We start from the raw sequence: 22,001 nt of genomic DNA, 5'->3' as shown, positions 1-22,001 counted from the left end.
TTGGAGGGCCATTATGACTGAAACCGTATGAAGACGTCAAGGATAACGGTTTATTCACCTATTATGGAAGTTACTGGAATGAGGGGTTCGGTCCCAAGAAAATGCTTCCAGTGTCACTGTTATTCATTACAAATGAGAATTGGAAATTTTGGTGGAGATTTTAGCAAGCATCATGAAAGTCTGTGATTTGCGTTTGCGGGCCACAGAAAATGATGTGGCGGGCCAGATCCGGCCCCCGGGCCTTCACTTTGACACCAGTGTTGTCAGCTTTCAAGATAGGACTACACATCGCCGTGAAGAACTTCTTCCATCTCTTTCGCCCTATGTGGGCCTTCAAAAAAAAAAAAAAAAAAAAAAAAAACAGAAAAGGGAGGAGGAAGAGGAGGAAGATGGCGCTCGAGGGAGAAGAAGCAGTTGACACGCATTGGAGTTCATGAGAACGGAAAAGCCAGTCCGGGGAAAGATGGGCAAAGATCAGACCATTAACCATCCACTGAGTTCTTCTGCGTGTTGGCGCTGTGCCCGACCATATCAAACAACATCAGAAAAATGGATTTTTCCTCATGATGTGGTTTGAAACTTTATAATTTGCCGGATTCTCCATCACATGGTCACATGACAAAAGATGGGAGATACAGAGCGCCCTTTTGCAGTTTTCTTCATTTTTCTCTAATTAAAAGTTTCCTGGTTTTTTTTTTGGGGGGGGGGGTGGTGAGGGTTGGATCAAGACGCCGGCAACGGTTGCACATCTGCTTTCATTTCCTGCTCGACTCGGATTGAGAAAAACGACTATTCTCCCGTTCCTCAGGAAGGAAGCATCGGGGCGGATATTGAGAGAGGGTTGCTCTGTAGAGTCCTTCGGAAGCAACTTCGGATCTCCCCCTCCTCCTCTCCAGGGTTACCTTGGTGACAGGCCATGCTAATCCACTGACACACTCGCTACTAGATTGCTATCGGACTCTGGATTCAATTAGCCGGGTCTGGTTGAGAGGAGATAAATGGCCTTTCGTATGACTCTGATGTCCTAATGAGAGGGCGGGTGGGGTGGGGTTGGGGGGATCTGTTTGATTCTGTTTAGGAGTCGCGATTCCAAGATAAGGGAGAGCGCGAGCTTATCGGTACACATTGGAGGGAAGGAGATTAGTCGGAGAGCATTAGGGGGAAATGTAACATGATACATTGCTTAATGAAGCGCAACAAATGTGCTTACGCTCGCGACGGCTTTGTTAAATATGCAAAGAATGGAGACGAAAATGGGAATCGATACGGTTGAACCTCATTCTGCCTGACAGCAGCGGTAGCAGGGTGCCAGTCTGTCACACGCTTGCGGCTTGTCCCCCCCCCCCCCGCTTTTAAATTCCCTTTGACAATTACACGCCCGACATCCCATTCATCTTTTATACGCCGATTGTGTTTACAGGCAGCCGTAATCTTGTTTTTGAGCCGCCCGCAATTGGCACGCTGACTCATTTCGCACCGTCAAAGCTCCGCTGCATCTGCTGTCGTCGCAGCCCAAGACCGCGAGGCTCGTTATTCCTGATCGGGGTTATTCCTGGTTCATTTTTCCAATTTAGTTGTTCATTCATATTTTCGTGATGTAGGACGATGTGACCTGGCTCTCGATCGCCGAACAACCAACCACGCTCACACTCACACCGAGGGCCAATTTGATAAATCAGCCTGCCATGTATGTTTTTGGAATGTGGGAGGAAACCGGAGTACCCGGAGAAAACCCACGCATTGGACTGGTTTGTTTCATTCTTTCCAAATACACCACTTAATTGATTACTTTATATTAACCCATTCAGGAACAACGGTTACTACAGTGGCCAGCTAATTGTGTTATCAGGTTACAGCACAGGTGTCAAACTCAAGGCCTGGGGGCCAGATCTGGCCGGCCACATCATTTTATGTGCCCCCCCCCACCCCAAAAGAAAATCAAGTGTGTCAACTTGCATGATCCTTGCAACACAAAAAAAGTACCAAAATGTCAAATTGTCATGTGCCATAAATGACGTTGACATTTTGCACTAATTTTGTTCCCCGATTAAATGCGATTAATGCGATTAAATATTGTTGTGGTTTCACTTTCTTAACGGCCCTCCGAGGGAAGACGTGACTCAATCCTTAAAAAAAAAACAAAAAAAAAAAAACAACTAATTGTACTCGATTCACGAATTGAGACATTTGCATTTGAACTCAAATAATCAACTTTGATGAAATGGGAAGCGCATCATAAAACGTTATGTTAGAAACAACAGGGTCCGACCATTACTTGCATAATCGGTTGATGAAGAGGTTTCTCCATTCCGAAGAGGATTCTCTCTCCCGTTTGCTTCTTAATGCTGTAATCGGCATGAGTGTATTGATTACCTCTCAGCGGGTAGGTATGTGTCAGAACCACGTGAAAACACTGGCGACGGTAAGATATTGATTAAGTTATCGCAGCATTTATTAATTTTTTTTTTAACCCTCTCTTCTTTGTTTGCATCAAACACGCCGATTATCGATCGGCGTTTTGCCTTGACGCACAGGGTCTTTCACATTGCCCTCGAAAAGTCCTGGCGCAACAATCGGCGCACTCTCTCCCCCTCCTCATTCATCCCGAGGGCTTTCCAGACCTAATGGTCCGAGTCGTCTTTTGAAGTGCTTGCAGGATTTTTTTTTTTTCCAACATTGTGTCACATTCCTGCAGGGGAGGTTGGGGGAGAGGGGTGCTCAACATAAGGTGAGGCACCGTTTGCATTCTCCGCATCACCGCTTGTTTGTTTAATGAATGGTCGAGGGCAGAAGGTCGAGCCTTGGCGGGCGGAAGCTTCAGACAGTTATGCGAGTGACTTTAGCGGAGGGCCTCGACCTCACATTGAAGACGCAGCTCCATTTCCGAGTCGTTTAATGCAACTTTCGGGTAATCACATTTGCTTGAGAGTTAGCTCAGCAAGAATTAGCAAGTATTGCGTAATCCAGGGTTCAATTTAAAGGTGTTTGTTCCCGAAAAAAAAAAAAAAAGACTACCTCCGGGGCCTGTCCAGATAAGGAGCAGTACCGCCCAGCCTGTGTTGACTAAAGGTCAGCCTGTGTGTATTTACCTGACCGGCCCTTAGGTCGCTGTGTCCGTGGGAAACCACGTCCCGTCACAAATTCAACATCGCGGCATGGGGAAGTGACACGCATTCCTCACTGCGTCTCAAAAGCTGTCCGATGTAGTTTGCTACGCCGCGATGTGTAGAAGATGATACATGCGTGTAACAGGATGCTGAAACTCATTCAGTACCAGCCAATTCTAGACCATGTCTGAAAAGACGTTTAAAAACGTCTTTGGGAGTGAATGAGTTAAAATAAATACATAAATAAATGAATAAATAAATATCACCATTGGGTGTGCATTTTGGTTTATAGATCCACCGGAAACACACACAAAAAAAAAAATGTAAAAAACATTCGCTGTTCATTGAAGACTTTAATTTGCTCTTATAGTAATATAGACAATAAGGACATTAAAGAAAAACTCCAATTGACAGAGCTTGAGCTGCACTGTTTTTGTTTACAGAGTAGATCTCATTCGTGATTCACCGAGGCAAGTTTCGGGACAAGAAATACTTGTCTGTTCATATTTGAAATGCCATATTCTTGCAAAAAAAAAAAAAAAAAGGAAGCTGTCGCACTCTATGTGTGCCCTCTCGACAGGTAGTTGGCTTGGATCGCAAAAAAAAAAAATCATTTTAACTTTGGTTCAGAAAAAAAAAAATCTCTGCTTTTATCTTTGATCGAAAAGGGAAAAAAAATTGCAGTAAAGTGTGATGACTTGGACGCACCTCCAGGTGAACCACATTCTTTTCTGACGGGTAACCTTCTGGAGCCGCGCTGATCAAGTTCCACTTGAGACGGAGTTGGTGACCCACCTGAAAAAAAAAAAAGATGAAAAGTGAAATTAGAACACTCCACACTGGTGTGTGTGTGTGTGTGTGTGTGTCCACACTGGTGTGTGTGTGTGTGTGTGTGTGTGTGTGTGTGTGTGTGTGTGTGTGTGTGTTCTCACAAATCAGTCTTCGCTCGTGCTGCTGGCGTTGAGGTCTTTCACTTCATTTGATTCAAATTTCGCTCGCGCCGTCTGTTATCCTGGAAAATCCCCAGGTTTCAGGGGAGTGAAATTAGTTTTGCGGCGAGGAGGGCAGTTCTGCTCTGATTTATCCCTGTCAGGGGGGAATTACTGATACACACCGCAGAAACAAAAGGGCACAGGGCTCTAAGGTTCCATGGATCCCCCCCACCACCCCCGGCATGCCGAAAACCATCACGTTGAGAGACGGACGGCCCTCAATGGGATGGTGCTGGTTTCTACTGGTGAAAATGACTCACGGTGTTTGGGTTATTTCATCTCTCTTGCCCCGGAGAAAGTCATCCGAAAGCCATGTGGAGAACTCTGGGCTTTAGAAATAATTAAGGGGGTTGCCCTCAAAAAAAAAAAGTTGTATTTTCCCAAAGCGCAGTCATATTTTATCCCGCCAGATGATGCCGCCACTATTTTTGTCCGGCTGTCGGACGGATGATGGATAAAATGGAAAAATCAAAGAAAGAAGCAGATGTACAAGGAAAAAAACGTGCGCGTGAAAAGAGCTGCTACGACTGGAATTTAGCTGTCGCACATAGTTATTAAAGGATTTTTGCGACTGAGCTAGTTGTGAAATGGAATTCAATTTCAGGACTTTTTTTTTTTTTTCCTTCAAAACGATGGCGATGCAAACAGCTTTCGTTTGGAGAAATCCAAGCCGCCCGCTGATTTACTAGGCAAGGGTGTTTTGAGGACCTCGGTGAACCCCACCCACCATACTGAAAAGCACTTAACGATCACGCCGCTGCCTCCAAGGAGCGGCGTATGTTTCGCCGTATATTTAGACGTCGATTCCGCCGCCGCCGCTGTGCAGGGGAGCTCGGGGTGGGTCGGAGCTCGGTCCGGATTCTGACGCCATCCGTGAAATATACGACTCGCTATCTCTTCCAAGAGGCTCGGCTACGTTATATTGGGATGGTAAATCCAAAACACACCCCTGCCTCTACCCAGGTGTTAAGTTCTTATTTTCTGGGATCGTCAGGCAAAGGGGATTGGAAACAAATGGTAGACGATATGATTTCAATCCACAACCCAACAATAAAACCGGCTGTCATTGAGACAGAGCACCTGAAATTCTCATCAACTGCCCCGTCTCATGGGCCAGACAGGACTTCTTTTCTTCCTTCTGTATCCCACCAGAGTTCTTTTCTGGAGGAGGGGGTGGAGAGATGAGCAATGGGAGGAAAAGGGGAACGAAAAGCATACAGAAGAAGAAATGACCGTAAGAGGAAGATAAATGGGTGAGGAGATATCATGAGGATTAGAGAAGGAAGGGGAGTCAAGAACGAGTGGGCTGGGTCGAGCATTATCAGCCCACAGTGGATGTGAAGCGGTCGTGAGGGAGGGACGGGACAGCTCTGGCACACAATCAAAGCGAAGGGATTTGCAGCTTTTTGCAACTGCCTTCGAAGCTACAAGAGATTTGACCAAAAACACTGCTCATCATCTGGCTTAGCACAGCATGACACCAGGCCATGGAGATGCTCGTAGTCGTGACATTTTGGACTGCTTGTTTTTCTTTTCACACATCTTGGGAAAAAATTGTTTTTTTTTTTTCTGGTGTGTTTCATCTATGGCTCTTTACATAAACTGTGGATTGAATATAGCAAGGCGTGTAGCCTGAGGGGCTAGCATCAGATCTTGCTCTCTTGCTTGGCCGATCGACTGAGGCAACTACGGATGTGGTCACACTAAACCACCTTAGCTTCAGGTTTCGGATGATTCTGATGTGGTTGATTTGTTCCAAAATGATTAATTACAGTCTGTCTACCGAGCTATCTCGTTAGCTATCTTGCTATTTAGCCAGCCAACTAGCTAGCTATCTCTGTCATCCACATGCTAATTCTCAATTTTGATCGAACTATTGAGCTAGCTGTCTTGCTATCTAGCTAACTATCTAGCTAGCTATCCCGATCACCCCCATGCTAATTCTCAATTTTGATCTAGCTATCTAGCTAGTTCTCTTGCTAGCTAGCTCGCTATCTAGCTAGCTATCCATATCATCCCCATGCTAATTGTCAATTTCGATCTAACAATCAAGCTAGCTCTCTTGCTGATCTAGCTGGCTATCTAGCTAGCTATCCATATCATCCTCATGCAAAAGGTTTTTGGATGGAAACATTTCAGGAGTCTTTCAGAGACCTATTTTGTATTATTTATTTGTTTATTTTATTTATTTTTTTTTGCCAATTAAACCATTACATCTTCTGGACATTCCTTTCCGGTAAATTTGAACGTTTCAAACAAGACCAATGATGGCTCATCTTTTTCTTTCTTTCTTTTTTTTTTCTTTTTTTACACAAGCCACTTGGCAATGTGCTTCTGGTGCGCCGCTAATCGAATCATGCTCTCCATGCATGTCCAATGGCTCCTGACCTGCAGTGTGTAACTGACAGCACCGTGCGCCGCTCACCCCTCGGTATCATTAGAGCACAGCATCAACTGGTACCACATGCTTTGCTTTGGTGAGTCATAAACTTTGGATAATCATATTTTTTTTTTCTCCACTGTAATATCCTTACCCGGTAAACCACTGGCAATGTTAAGAGCTAGCTTATTACCAAAGAACAAGGACGTTCCCTCTCCCTCCAATCGGCTGCATATGGGAAGGCTGTTTGGTATTCCCGGCAGGTCGCTGTACTTGACGAGACACTTAACGCCATCTTGCTATCACCATCGCTGTGCTTCTTCTGGGCCAGGAAGATTAGCGTTGATAGAGGGCACATTTCTCTCCTGTCTAGTCCACTCTTGCCCTTATGCTTCTTATGTATAGTTTTTAACCCGTGTGCACATTTTTAGCACTTTCATCCAATCGGGCTCACTTTTTAAGCGATCTTCTTGAGAAAATGTGCATAAATGGCTTGACTTTGCAATCTGATTGCCAACATGAAATCAGATTTTATGCTCCATAGCCTGTTTTGTTGGGCTGGTGCATTGATTGACATGTTTTTGCAAACATCGTAGGCAGAAATGTATGAGGTGCCACGGGGCTTCAGCGTCGCTTAAAACTAATTCACAGTGAATGTGAAGCTTCCAAAGAAAAGAACATGTCCATGTTTTACTAATTTTTTTTAATCCTGACTTTTCCCTCAATATGCATCCGACAGCCACATTTGCAAACCTGTAACTCACCTGCAACGCTTGCTCACGTAGAAGGCGTCACGAATGCTTCTTCTTCATGACAGAAACATACTCGCTGTGGATGCGCGGATGATTCAAAAGCTGTCCAAGGTCTTGATTCTCCCTCTGAGATCTTCTGTTTATTGACACGTCACACCGCATATTGACGTTAAAGCACAGCTTTGACAGATACGAGTCTATAAGTACGTCTGGCTGGAAATATTTCCGATGCAAATTGCAAATGGATCTTTGAGCTGATGTGCGCTGAAAGGTGGAAATGTCATGATTCAGTCTTGCCTGCGCTCCCACTTTACATTGGCATCAAAGACTTGCGTGTCATCTTGACACAGATGGATTTACATTGAGGTTAGTCTCATATACAGACGTCCCTTGCGGGCTCCTAATTGCTGATTTGGAAGCATTATTATTGGCCCAGAACGCGGTGGTGGTCAACATATTCCAAGTCCACTTCCAGCGTTCCCATTTTAAGGCCTAATTCAGCAGAATAGTCAGGAGTCATTGGAAGATACTTTTTTTTCCCCCCTTACCGCTCAAGTTTAGCATCCTTAACTTCTCCACAGTGCGACTTTGCATCAGGATTTTTGGACTCACTCAGTCTCCGCATGTCCAGCCTGTCCAGCCTGTCCTGTTTGACTCCAGGTGCAGACACAGGACAAATAGCACAGAAAAAAAAAAAAAAAGCTTGCTGTCCAGTCCCAGACACTTCCCTCTCAATCACTCTCGCTCCTCAGAGGGGAACAAGAAGTTTCCTTCCGCCGCTTTCCTTGACCCGTCGTTCTTCACAGGGGGCCCCATGTGGGGGGCCGGGGGTTAGGGGGGGTCACTTCTTCCAAAACTTTTCACTTACCTTCACACGCATTCGATCTGCCTTTGACTCCCACGGTGTTGTGAACCTGCTGTCACTCTCAATCCATTAGGAACGGGTCATTAATAATGCTGTCAGGCGGCGGATTCTTGTAACCTGATATGACTTATGGCTCAGCCTGTGCTCCCAAGTGTGGAAGCTACACTTGTGTAATTAAGCATGCTAATGGGCCCTTTGAAGAGGGTAGACATAGAAGGGAAGGATGCCGTGAACACTTCATTGACAGGAGACATGTTTGCCATTTTTCACAATTTGAAATGTTTCCCATTTCTTTAGCTCGTGTTAAAAAAATGTAAAAGCCACGGGAATGAATTAATAACAAGTCTGTGACATATTCATGGAAAAATACTGAACTGAGAACAAATTAGGCCCTCTCCCCACCCCACGTACGACTGGTTAGTCCAGATTACATTCCCATGACCACCAAGGAAAGGTTTTGAGATTCAGTACTCATCTCGCTGGCAAGTGTATGCATTAAGTATAACGACAAAAATTGCATGTGTAACAGCAGGCTGGAGGTCATCAGCGAGGGTGGACGTTCCAGTCAGCCTTTTTACTATCTCCGCTTTCGACGTCTCTTAGCAGGCTGGCTCTCGCTGGCAAGTGTATGCATTAAGTATAACGACAAAAATTGCATGTGTAACAGCTGTTCTGGAGGTCATCAGCGACGGTGGACGTTCCAGTCAGCCTTTTTACTATCTCCGCTTTCGACGTCTCTTAGCAGGCTGGCTCTCGCTGGCAAGTGCATGCATTAAGTATAACGACAAGAATTGCATGTGTAACAGAAGGCTGGAGATCATCAGCGACGGTGAACGTTCCAGTCAGCCTTTTTACTATCTCCGCTTTTGACGTCTCTTAGCAGGCTGGCTCTCGCTGGCAAGTGTATGCATTAAGAGCAGGCTATATGTCACCAGCAAGTGCACACGCAACACTGAGTTCGAGCTCACTGGTGAGTGCGTGCATTCCAGCCAGTGTTTTTACCATCTCCTCTTTCACATCGATTGGCGGGCTTGGTCCCGTCATCTCACCGGCAAGTGTATGCATGCATGAATGCGAGGAGGTTAGCATATAGATTAGCCCCACAGATGCATTTGTTTTTTTTTTCCACCACACTTAGTGGTTTTGCAGGCCCCCCAGAGACCCAACCATTTGTATACAGGCAATTAAAAAGTCAATTTTCCATAATATGCCACCTTTAGAAGAAGGACAAGGCCTCAAGTCCTTCACTCGAGCAAGGCTGTCAGGCACAGAGAGGGGAAATAACGATGCCCGAAGAGCTTGACGAGCCTCTCCTCAGAAGAGGCAATTTCTTACCCCCTTGGACATTGAGTTCTCTGCTTGCCCTTGTTGTTTCGTCAGTAAAGCTCAACCGGACTTCGGGGAGACTGGTGCTCCCCGAGTGTCCCGAAGCTGTCCGGCTTAGCTGAACAAGAGAAGTCAAGGAGATAAAAGAGCAAAAAATTCACAAGGCACTGGAAAATCTGGGCAATTTGTCAGCAGGTCAGAAATAGCTTGCCCTTGTTTTCTCTTTTGCTCTGACTGGAAATCCTTCAGGTTCAGTCATTAAAAAAAAAAAAAAAAAATCCTCTCCCTTCATCTGTTTCCTTTTGGTTCTCCCTCATTAACACTCTTTTAGTCCCACCAATGTTTTAAAAAGCCTGAATGATTGCACACTACACTTCAGAGAGACATATTAGTGCTATTCCACCGAACAGTATATCAAAGTTTATATAATATATTCATTGCAGGGCTAACACAACAAAAATGCAAGATCATATCACCAGTTTTTTTTTTTGGGGGGGGTGGGGGGGGATTGTGGGGCTTGCAGTGAACTGCCATCCAATGCATACACTTTGCTTGCTGCTCTCTGGTTACCTCTTGCCTCATTTTCAACTCTTGGACACACACATACGCACTCGCACACACTCCTTTTTCCGTTGGATTTGTTTTTGTACTGGAAGCGACAGGGCTCACGTGGAGCGAGAGCCCCCCCACCCCCCACCCCCCAATCCCCTTCATGACTCCTTGTGTCCCCCGTCTATAGTGCACTGGAAGTGACAGTGTTGCTTGTGCTTCCTGTTTCCAACCTGCATACATTTGCCACTCGACTGAGGATGACCCTCTCGTCGTTTCTTACCGAAAAGCCGACGATCGGAAAATCCTAACAGAGAGCCGGAGAATTCGTTCTTTCACTTTTCCCTGTCGACATCTGAATGTCACGGCCAAGGTTGCAAAAGTCCACGATAACAGTCTTAATCGTAATTCATTAGAGTAGCACGTGTGGCGCTAAAGATCCACAAAAAAAAAAAAAGCAACATTGACACGCGCGGCAAATATGTGTGACTCAGAGTCTGCTGGCGAGCGAAAGTCGGGGAAGACATCCAAGCGAGGTTGCGAGGGAAAACCACATTCCCTGGACTCTCTGTGACTCAGCAGTAGTCACACGTGACTCAGTTGCGAGTCAGATGCTTCGCACGTTCACCCGGGACCCCTTTACAGTAAATATCAAGGCCGGTGGAAGGTGGCGGGCAGCCCGCAAAGACCGCAGTCTTTTTTAACCTGTTGCTGGGAGTCATTAATTGTTGCATAAGATGGACTCTTACTGGAAGTCTGGGGGCGTCATGTGTTTGGGAGGTTCGAAAGCACGGCAGGTATTGTTTTTCCACCTTGTTAGTCAGTGTGTCATCAAGTCAGAATGCGGCGTTGGACGTTAACTCGTGTAACAGGTCCTTTTTTTAGGAGAAGAAAGGGAAAATGAGGAGGGGGGGGAGAGGGGTGGGGGGAGACAGCCCCAATGTGGTAGCATTGGGGCATTTACTGCTTGCCCATCTATGGTCACTCTAGTCCACAGGTGTCAAAGTCAAGGCTCGGGGGCCAAATCCGGCCCACCACATCATTTTATGTGGCATCGTGAAAGAAAATCATCTGTGCATGATCCTTGCTAAAAAAAAATCTACCGAAAATGTCAAATTGTCATCTGTGATAAATGCCGTTGAGATTTTGCCCTCCGAGGCAAGATGTAACTCAAAAGTGGCCCGCCACAAAAATGATTAAATGATTAATTGACTAGAGTCTAGTCAATAATTAAGTAGAAACAACACACTTCATTAGCTCAACTTTTACAATCCAAATATAGTAGCCCGGATGTGTTAGCATTGTAGCATGTATTGTTTGAACTTCCATTTCTTGCGTCGTTATTGATTACACTGGTCAATAGCAAATTTTAATTACCGGTCGGCTTTATGTGTCCCTCAACATATCTTTGACGCCGATCTCACAAATATTTTTCCTTTTTTTTAATTTTTTTTTTTAGCATGTTAGGTTTTTCTGGTATGGGCATTATGACTGAATAGTTATTAGTTTTTTTTTTTTGTATGCAACATTTTATCGTGAATTATCACCTAGCCCTTTTTTTGACCTATAAAAGCTTACGCAATGAGGATTTTTCCCATGAGGTGGAATCAATATGATGTCTCGGAAAAGAATGCCATCTGTTGCTGAACCCAACTCTGAATTCATCAATATTGAAAAATATATTTCTAAAACTACATTATTGTTGTGAATGATATAATGACTATTTGTATTAATATTATTGTGATAGTTAATGTTATCATCACTGGGCGAGAACCCAACCTGTGCTTCGTGCATGGAAGTCAGGCGAGCGGCCCACCACGCCGTCGCTACCTCCCGGCTTGCATACACACGTCTCGTTAAGTAAAACATACCTCCGATTTTATCCACCAAATCTGTCAGGAATTCCGTTTGCACAACAGAAGGAAGAGGTCACCGATCACCAAAGGTTCTGCTGACGTCCTCGAATTGGACGACGGCGCGATTAGTCCTCGTACCGCCGAGGGTCATGGCCCCAATTTCCCCCCCTTATTTGCTCACACTCAGCAACATACACGCCGCCCGTGGAATAAATTAAACGCTGCGCAGGAGTGGGAGGCTGTGCGTCGGGAGCGCTTTTAGCCTCTATAAAGTCGTTTCCAATGATGATGATGGAACCAATGCCCACCTTGCACGTCACCACAGAGTTGTTGTTGGACCCAAAGTGTGCCACAAGAGTAGTATGTGATGTATGCGGTAAAAATTTAAAGATTTTACTTACGACCTGTGGCTTATATTGACAGAAGAATAAATTCTGTGCGTGATTTAATAGGCACTTCGGTGGTCATTGAATGAACCATTGGCCTGTAAATATTCCAAGTGATTCCAATTGAATAGCCGCTGGTTCCAGAAAAAAAAGGATCGGTGCAGTACCGCCCCCTGCTGGTCACTCTGCGCAATACACAGAACTGCTGCAGCAAGACTGCAAAATCTGGCTTCAGTCTGTGAACCTGAATTGGATTCAGTAGTGTGTGCAGTTTTGTGTATTATATGCAAACACACACACTATGGTTTTATGAAGCCATTTATTCAATTAGTAGAGGATTCTGAATTAACACTGATTTAATATTATAGAGCTTGCATCAAAAGCAAAGCTACCCACTCAGCATTTGCCTTCATTGATAAATTTAGCCACTAAATTCGTTCGTTTTTTTTTTTTTTTTTTGCTACAGTTGCCAAGCACATTAATCATTCAAAAAAAACATTTATTCAATTTATTTATTTATTTGTCCAGGTTTTTTATTTTATTTTATTTTTTCTGGGTAGGAAATCAAGATCCCATTCATGGCACCGTTACTATTTCAACAAGCAGATGGTGGCCCCCGTGTGCCCGAACGGGCTCCGTAAAATCTGCCTGACAACAACCCCCTGCTGTTCTTCCCCAACCCAACAAGTTGTCATTTTGATGCTGACCAGCGAGCCGGTCAATGCTATGAGTGAGTGTGACAAATCCAGCCGTGACTCACACAGATCCCTCCCTCGCAATTTGCATTTGAGTCAGCTCGACAATGTGACACGCACGTCACTGTGGTTGTTTTTTTGATGATCCCAATTCAAGTGCGAGCTCACATCTGTTCGCTGGAGTTTTGTCACCGCGGCTGGGTGCTCATGACATGGTAGCTGCCTGATTTATTTGTGTTTTTCTTCGTGAGTGTGTGTGTGGGGGCTGGGGGGGGGTTCTTCTGAAGAAAGAATGATTACAAAGAGTTGCAAGTCATCCGAGAATAGACGATGCCCCGGGACATTTGTTGCTACGCTCATGAGCATCTTGAGGGGTAAAAAGCAAGAAAACACACGATTCTCCCTCCCTGACGTTGGAGCATATTTATTCTCCGGCGCCTGTAAATTGTGCCGGTGAAACTAAGGGTGAGCAGTTAACCCCCAATTATCGCGGTGGATGCATTCCGCACTGATGTCCAGTTATTTTTTTTTTTAAATAGTTTGCTCCAACACATTCAAACACACTTTTGAAATGATCCCCTAGCACTTGTTTTCATTCCCGCTGAACAGTCCTTCAAAATAAGAGGCCCAGCGTGCGTGCTTCAAGCTTATTGACAGTCCGTAAAATCCTAAAGACGAATCTCATAATTCTGCGTCTGCTTTCCATTCATGTATATCTCGCCATGACAATTCAAAAGTGCGCCTTTGCTGTTCAGTTTTCAGCAGAGTGACATAATATGTGGGACAATGCCTGTCGGATTCATGTGTGCAAGATAGTCCAAGTTGGCCGGAACTGACCGACCAATCAGAGGACCGAAAAATGCTGACATCATCGAGGGTCCGCCCTCGAGTCAGATGAGGTGGAATTTGAAATCTGATCGCCCCGTTGCCGATATCGTTTGAATTTTATCGAGCGAGCACGGCTGATTCCGAAGACCCTTTTTCGATGATATGAATATGGCAACACGTGGAGGCTGAAATCTGATTGGACAAAAAAAAAATCATAAAATCCAACGTCTTCTGGAAGAGAAATTGGATGGACATTTTCCCAGTTTCACGCTGACACCGCATCCTCAATCTCGCCGCTTCTTTCCGGCCCTTCGCGCTTACAAGCGCTCAACGTCGACGCCGAGCGCATCCAACGGTGCGTTCCGCGTCCAAAAACATCTCGTAGCCGCATGCAATTATGTCACTTTCGACTCAGCATTTCTGCTGCAGCGACAAAAGCGGCTTGGCAGATGACAAAATGATGACTAAACGTCTTGGCGGCGTCATTTGAGTCGATTTTTCACTCTTTAAAAGTGACGGGGGGGGCGGGGGGGTTAACTTGAAAGCGACGATATGGTTTTGACAGTAATTTCATTCATTATATGGTTGTAATGTTGTTAACTGCCTCTTGAAAAAGGCACACAAAAAAAATATCTCCCTCATGCATCAGCCTGACCAACAATATTTACTCTGCCCGCTGTTGGGTTGAATTTGTGTTTTATCGCCGTGTGTCGAGCTGACTTATCGGCTTTGTAAATACAGCTGGACAATCCCCGACTGAATACGGCGGCGCCGTTTGCCCTGATTGACAGCCGGCACAACAACAAAGTCCACGTTGTCCTGATTGGTTTTCTCCGGTGTCACCCTTTTCAGGTTTTAAATACTCGCAGAACCCTCGGGTGCAACCCCTCGCATCATGCCTACGCCGATTTATAAGCAGAGCTGCATTGACTTTTCGGCTGATGCACCGATGCACTTTTTTGGCGCTCACTTCATTTCTAATATAAAAATAATAAGGGCCTATATTTAAATGAAGGTAGGAGCTTCTTATACTCAGACCATAGCCTTGTCTAATAGAATAAACTTCTTTATGGAAGAACCCAGAGTAATGTAGCTTTTGCCCATTCATAAAGATCTTTTTTTTTTTTCCCTTGCCTTAAACTATTTACAGCGATGTATCCATCCTGTCGCGTGCATTTCTATCCACAGTGCTCGATGGGCTCCTCATCACTAATTCTGTGAATGCAGCTTTATGTCGCATTTAATCACCTTGAAGACCCACATGAGAGCTGAACCCGTGCCAAGTTTTCAAAGCCGCCACCGCAGCCATGGGAGGACACTTAGCCCGTTTCGGACAGCCATACACCGCTAAACGCCCTGCGATTGTACATACGTGCTGGATTCCCCCCCACCCCCCCCCCCTCCCCCTTGACTGCTGTTAAACCTAATTTATTCGATGGGCTTGGATCGGCGCCATGATTAAAGAGCCCCATTCATTCACCGAGGCTGGATTGATGCGTTCAAGAACAGTGATGGGGATGCGGGTCCTCTCCTCCGGTGCCCTCTAGAGGTTGCAGAGTGACATTGCAGCGTCTGTCAATAATACCTGCGCCGATGTAGTCACCGCATTGTGATTACGACTGCCGGGAGGCAGGTTACCTCCTCAGGAGGAAAAGAACCGCTCTGGATGTCGCACGCTGGCGGGGAACTCAACAACGGAGAAGGTAAAACGAAAGGCAGAAGGAGGAGGACTTGACGTCAGCAATGTGTGCGTTTAATGCTCGCGTGCGCGTTATTTGATGTCGCATCTTGGAAGGAGGCGGTTGTCGGGTTCATGGACGGGGGCCGGGGGGGACGGAGAGGGGAAAGAGGAGCCAAGCAGGATGAACTCTTCCAACGGTGTCACCGAGGAGTCATGAATCGAACGCGGTGGCGGGCGAGGCGGGGCGCCCGTCTGATGCTTGTCACACAGCTGGGAGGGATGAGGGACGGGGAGGCGACGCCGACCGCTCGCAAAGGTCTCCGCTTAACTTGAACGCATCGCTGCGATACTTCAAATGGTACGATAAATAATACTTTGGCGAGCATCCCGCTGGGGTTGAGGAAAGGGTCTTTTCAGCGAGAGATTGATAGATGAGAACTTGACTCTTTCTAACTGACTTGTAATGTATTTCCTTCAATACTGTAAGCGTTGCAGTATCAAGATGTTGCATTGATCACTTTTTATTGCCATTCATCCATTTTCTAGAGTGCCGAACAAGAACCCAAACCCCGACCGACCCTCACCCCAGCTGAAAATGGGGCGAGGGCTGATGGGCAATCTGGACTGTTTGCCAGCCAATCACAGGGCCCCTTATCGAAAAAACTAACTATTCACCCCTATGTATCTTTTTTTTGTTGTTTTTTTTTTGTCTTCCGTGAATCCTAACATGCATGTTATTGTGTCAATACAAGAAAAAAAAAATGTTTTGTTTCCTTCCGGCAACATGAAACTGACAATGCAATACACAAACTTTCACTGCCGGTTGTAAAACCGCTTACTTTGTACTTTACACCCACTCACAAAGTTGAATTGTTAGTCCGAGTCCAACTTTTTTTTTCCCTGTTCAGTCAACTGAGCGGTTCAGACAGAAAATCAATATCTTTTGCGCCATTCACACTCAAATGCAGCCGCTAAGCAGCGTCAAACAAAACAAACCCCTCCAGGTTGGATATACGCGGGATGTAACCCTTCAGATTTGTCTTGATTTGGATCTCTAGATGCCCCCCCGCCCCTCCTAAAATCGATCCAGCGGCCATTGCAGCCACAACAAGATCGAGACATTGCAAATCTGTACATCTTTTTGGAGTGACTCTGATATGTGGAGGTGTCCCTTATGATATGGATCAACTTTATAATGCATTCATTGTACGGTTCTTTCTCACATGGCCTCCCGATGGGATTTTGGCATTTGCAAAGTGTTCTTTTTAGCGTCCTTTTTACTTGCATAACGCATCTGTAACCAAGCGTCGAATCATGCCCATTGTCACATCGTCGCTTTGCAGCCCCCTTTTATGCATCCGCTTCGAGATTGGGGCGGCGGCACGCTCGTGTATCGCCAAAGTCCAGCGGAACGGCAGCAGCTGTTGACTTCAGTCTGTCGTCGGGCCGACAAAGTGTCTCTTATCTGTCACTTCATGGACTCCAGTGAAAAGAGGCCCGGCTGACAATACAATGGCTCCTATAATGCAAAGCTCCTTTAAAACTCCGTTGATAAGCTCGATTTTAACCCTTTCGGGGACAGCGGTCACGAGAGTGGACGGCTATTCAAATGTTTTCTCTTATATGAATTCATCTGGCGGCACAGTGGGTCGAGTGGTTAACACGTAGACGTCACAGTGGGGGGCTGCGGGGTTCGATTCCGGCTCCGGCCTTCCTGTGTGGAGTTTGCATGTTCTGCCCCCGTGCCTGCGTGGGTTTTCTCCGGGCAGTCCGGTTTCCTCCCACATTGCAAAAAACATGCATGGCAGGCTGATTGAATAGCGGATCAGAATATGGATGGATCGATTAATTTATCTTAACGTCACAGTTGTGCATCAACCACTACAATGGACCCTTACGTGCGTTGCCATCCACTGCCATTTTTTTTTTTTAGTCAATTGCAGTCTCGATTTCTACACCCGCGCCATGGGCGGTGTCAATAGAAACGCATGATTTGCATCAAAGCTGAAATCATAGCCTGTTTAGCGTCACTTAGTTTGGATTTCCCGTGTAAAAGTGGTTGTGTGTGTGTGTGTGTGTGTGTGTGTTTGGTTTTCCTGTCAATAAATGGAACGGACATCGTATTTAACAGCCAGTGAAATAAAATAAAGCAGATCGAAACGTTCCGAGTTGGACTGGAAAGTGAAAGTAGGAAGTTGTGCCACGCCGTAAAACATTAATAGCAAATGACTAAATGGTCACTGTTCTTTATCGGGGCAGTAATTGAGATGAAAAGAGCAACAGTTGAGTCATTGCGGTTGGCTCGTAACGACTCACTTTGGGGGCTTTTTACAAGATGCACAAACAGCCTTGCCGTGACAACTCGGCATGGCGTTTTTATTCAAATGTAAAACACAGTTTTGATCAAATAGTGGTGCGCAGATCTCCGTTAATTTGTGTGGCGATGTTCTTTGTTGACAGATTTACACAGACTGGGCCAATCACTACCTGGCTAAGTCGGGCTGTCAGCGGCTCATCAAGGACCTGAGCCAGGACGTCACCGATGGAGTCTTGCTGGCGCAGATCATCCAAATAATAGGTACACGCACTTCCGCATGTATCCGCGCCAACAATATGTCGGCTTCTATTTTGACGAATCGATTACCATTTGGATGACATTGAATGCCAGGTAATGCGCAGGAGCGCTTTTGGTCTTTGTCGTCAACTTGCTATCACCTGCAACGCGTTGTAAGCTAGCTCGCAAAGACAGAGCTACTTTACAATGTTGCTCCTTTAAGCTAGCTTGCAAAGTGGCAGCTAGCTTACAATGTTGCTCTTGTAAGATAGGTCGCAAAGTGAGAACTAGCTTACAAGGCCAAATTTTTACAAAGGCCTAAAGAGTCACCGAATAATAAAAGACGACGTTATAGCAAGCTAGCTTGCAAAGTGAGAGCTAGCTTACAATGTTGCTCTTGTAAGCTAGCTCGCAAAGTGACAGCTAGCTTCCAAGAGCAACATTTTTACAAAGGCCTAAAGAGTCACCGAATGATAAAAGACCATGTTGTATCTCGTATGTATCTTCTGATCTTAGCGAATTGTGTGCTAAGTGACGCTTGTGAAGTTGCGCGCTGCGAGATCAAGCCCGGCCGTTTGGGACGCTTTGAAGTTGATCAATCGGCTTTAAATTGACATGGACGAGACGTCGGCGCTTTGGACCATCTGCTGGCAGCTTTCATGATCGCCAGTGCTGAGAATCGTTCGAATTAGGGAGGTTCAAGACCACTCTTTTTCAGACTGATTACTAGCACGACTATTCTTTGAGCACCGACACCTCGAGTCTAACATTACATTGAACACAATGACAAAGCATTATGAACACAACCTTTTTTTTTTCTCATACGGATGATGATTCTGCGATGTGTCAAACTCCTGCAAAGGCCTACTTGCTCGATGGCGGGTATTATTTGCCTTTGGTATCGATGGCTGTCATCAGCAGCCTCCGCGAGTACCCGATATCTAAAAATGAATAAAATCCTCATTCGTCATTTAGGAAAAATAAAAAAGGCACATATGGTCCAGTGCGCTCTCTCTCTCCCTCTCTTTTTTTTGAGGTATTAACGAAAAAAAAAAAAAAACTTCCTAACTTTTGTTTGTGTCCCTACTGCCGCATCTCCTTTTTGTCTCCTCGCGGAAGGCTATTTCTTCTCCATTACCTCTCACTGATGCTGTCCATCCTCCCAAATCTGTCATTTGTACGTCCTTGAACCATGTCTCACACGCACGCACACACACACACACACACACACACACACACACACGTTCTTCTCTTTTTCTCTCCCTCTCCGTCGGATTGAAACTTTACCCTCCCCGCTTGCCCCGAAACAGACAATGAGGCCACGCTCTGGCCTGTCAGTAATTCTCTGGCAGCAGCTGAAGAATTAGCCAGCTTTGCTTCCTAGACGCCTCGTGCGCGCACACACACGCACGCACGCACGCCCTCCGAAACCTCCCACGCGCGGTGCACACACGCATGCACGCACCTCATCTCGGAGGGCTCCGTGCCGACTTGCACCTGAGCTCACTGGAGTGGACGCCGTGGACGGATAGTAAACATCTCTTCGTTGTCCTCTCTCTCTCTCCTGCAGCCAATGAGAAGGTGGAGGATATCAATGGCAGCCCCCGGAGTCAGACCCAAATGGTGAGTCTTCTCTTTGATTCTGACATTGTTTTTTTTTTAAACACTCACCATGGAGAAGTTCTCAGCTGTTTATTTTGACTTGAGGCTCGCACACTCGCTTAATTTCACCCCCGGTGAGATCACGGTACTCGCTTTAACTGGAGTCGACTCAATGTTTACGTGATATCAGACGAGCCGCGGCATTCGCGCGCCTACCGCTAAAGTGCAAAAAGTTCACTCCGCTGCTCTTTTCATGAGGTCCGGTCTGACAAATGCGGCATTTTTTAAAATTTTTTTTTGCTCTGCTATAGCCATTGTCCCAGTATGCGTTCATATATTTCCACAATGCTATTATGTCGCTCGCCCAGACAGGACAAATTGATGGATTTGATTTAAAGACTCGGAAAATCTGGGATTCGCTCCAAAAGTGAGTGCGCTCGTTGCAATTGGTTTCACACGTTTTGGTGCCATTTCTCAGCTGTTTTGACTCACTCCTCGGCGGCGAGTCCAGCTGTGGTGGAAGTCGCCCGATCTCAGTGAGGAAATGGCACTATAGAACCAGGAAGGAAGAGGGAAGGTGAAACCTGAGAGTTAGAAGTGTCAAACCGAGTTTCCTGGAGATAAACTCCGAAACTGATTGTGGGCCGAACTGGCAAGGCTGAGCAGCTCCTGGCTCGCCAAGCAAATGTTATGTTTTATACTGACTTGTTTACTGTCGTCTGGGCTCCAAAAAAGTCACGTACCCAAACAGCCGAAGGTTCTGCGGTGAACCAAATTTGAGACGAAAAAAGACATCGTGACTCTCAGTTTTGTACGAGTTTGGCCGTATTCTGCTTTTCAGTTCAAAATATTTCAGCTTTAAAAGCTGCTTGTTTGGGGAAATATATTTTTAGTTGAAAGTGTGGGAAAAGATCATGGTGCAATTCTTAGTTGTATATTCTGTAGAATATTGACGGCCTTTCACAGTTATTTTTTTTTAGTTTGATGAGTTTGACTTCTACTTGATATCTTTCCTTTCGTGAAAAGCGCGAAATCTTGTTTTCTCCGCTTTTTGCTCAGAAACCGGTGCTTTTGGCAAAACCAACCCACGTTCGACGGCCGATAACTAAAGAACGGAAAAATGGCAATTTGGCAAACATTGAATGGGTTTAATAATGTTTAACTCATATCAAACATACATTTTGGGGGCGGTGCAAATTTTTGTGGTGGTCAAAAGCTTGAGAAACCTCTGCTGTAGCGACAGCGGCCTTGCGTTAAAACGGTATGCGGTTTATCGTTGGGGTTAGGTATCAAATTGTTATGGACTGTGTCAATCGTATGTCCTTGTGTGGCGCTTGTGCGTGTGTATGTGTATGCAGCATTACTCTTTGTCTCCAGCCACTTGCTAAGCCCACTGATCCCCCCACCTGCTGTGGGGGGGAAAACAGAGGGTCCAGCCAGCTTTGGAATCTTAACTTTCAGGAAGCACAGTTGCTTCCACATTGAGCACAAAGAAGCAGACATTTGGCCCACCGACGTTACAGATAATATGCTACGTCCCGATACTTGAGAATTCATCGTCCGATACCGCAACCGATGCTTCCGGTTAGATGAGTCCAGTTCCGTCGCGTTTGGGATGCCGAACGGCAGTCCCGAAATCCTGAGCCTTCTTGTCCAAGTGGGAGGTCTCTGCAGGTGTGGGCAGTTAAAAAAAAAAAATAAAAATCGAACATGCAATTCCTGATTGATCGATTCGTTTCTGAGTTCTGATCGAAGCACAGTGAGGAGTCCCAGTTAGGTAGAAAGAGGATGAATTCAAAAAAGTTTCGATAGTAAACCGTGAACCGCCCCTCACGCGCACCTTGTTTTTATCGGAAGGAAGAAAAAAAAAAAACGTCGCGTCATTTCTATGAACTTTCTAGCGCACAGCAGTGGAGGGCAAAAGAGCCTTATTCAGCATTCGGGAGAAACATATTAAAAGTCTTGCAACACTAATCCTCCTCATTATCGACAGACATCGTTAGCAAACCGTGCGGCGCCCCCCGCCGCCCCCCCCCCAAAAAAATACAGATGACTGTGCACTTTCGTTTTCTCAGGTTTATGCGTGCGCCTTTTGTTTCGAGCCGCCTCAGCAAAGAGTCTCGCACATAAAAATAAATAAATAAATAAATAAAAACACATCACCTCATAAATGATGAATAACGCTTCGGCAAATGAAGCGATGCAGCATCTGCCCGCAGAAGCCCGCGGATCATTTTCGACGAGATTAGATGTAACAACCCACCACTTTATATTCAAGTCGGCCAGATTTATAGTGCGGCGGAATCGTATTAAAGGCAAACGTCCTGGCCAACCCATTCATGCACTCGGTTCACGGGCTCGGAACTTTAGCCTAACATTTCGCACACATGAAACCTTTCTGCACCCGTGATTTAATGACTTATTAGGG

At 45.7% G+C, this 22,001-nt stretch overlaps 1 protein-coding gene across 11 annotated transcripts in view; it reads left to right on the top strand.

The window, feature by feature from the left end:
- Positions 1-22,001, top strand: part of nav3 (neuron navigator 3) — a 231,640-nt gene that overhangs the window by 126,977 nt on the left and 82,662 nt on the right. For all 11 annotated transcript variants that reach the window (XR_002170733.1, XM_019891775.1, XM_019891776.1 and 8 more), the window contains 2 exons: positions 17,878-17,995; positions 19,542-19,594. Coding sequence is in view for 10 of the 11 variants with exons in the window: in XM_019891775.1 (XP_019747334.1) it covers positions 17,878-17,995; positions 19,542-19,594 (171 nt within the window). In the remaining variant the exon portion in view is untranslated. The remainder of the gene's footprint in view (positions 1-17,877; positions 17,996-19,541; positions 19,595-22,001) is intronic.

Source organism: Hippocampus comes, unplaced genomic scaffold, assembly GCF_001891065.2.
Source record: "Hippocampus comes isolate QL1 unplaced genomic scaffold, H_comes_QL1_v1.1 scaffold63, whole genome shotgun sequence".
NCBI lineage: Eukaryota > Metazoa > Chordata > Actinopteri > Syngnathiformes > Syngnathidae > Hippocampus > Hippocampus comes.
This window is presented reverse-complemented; position numbering and strand designations above follow the sequence as displayed.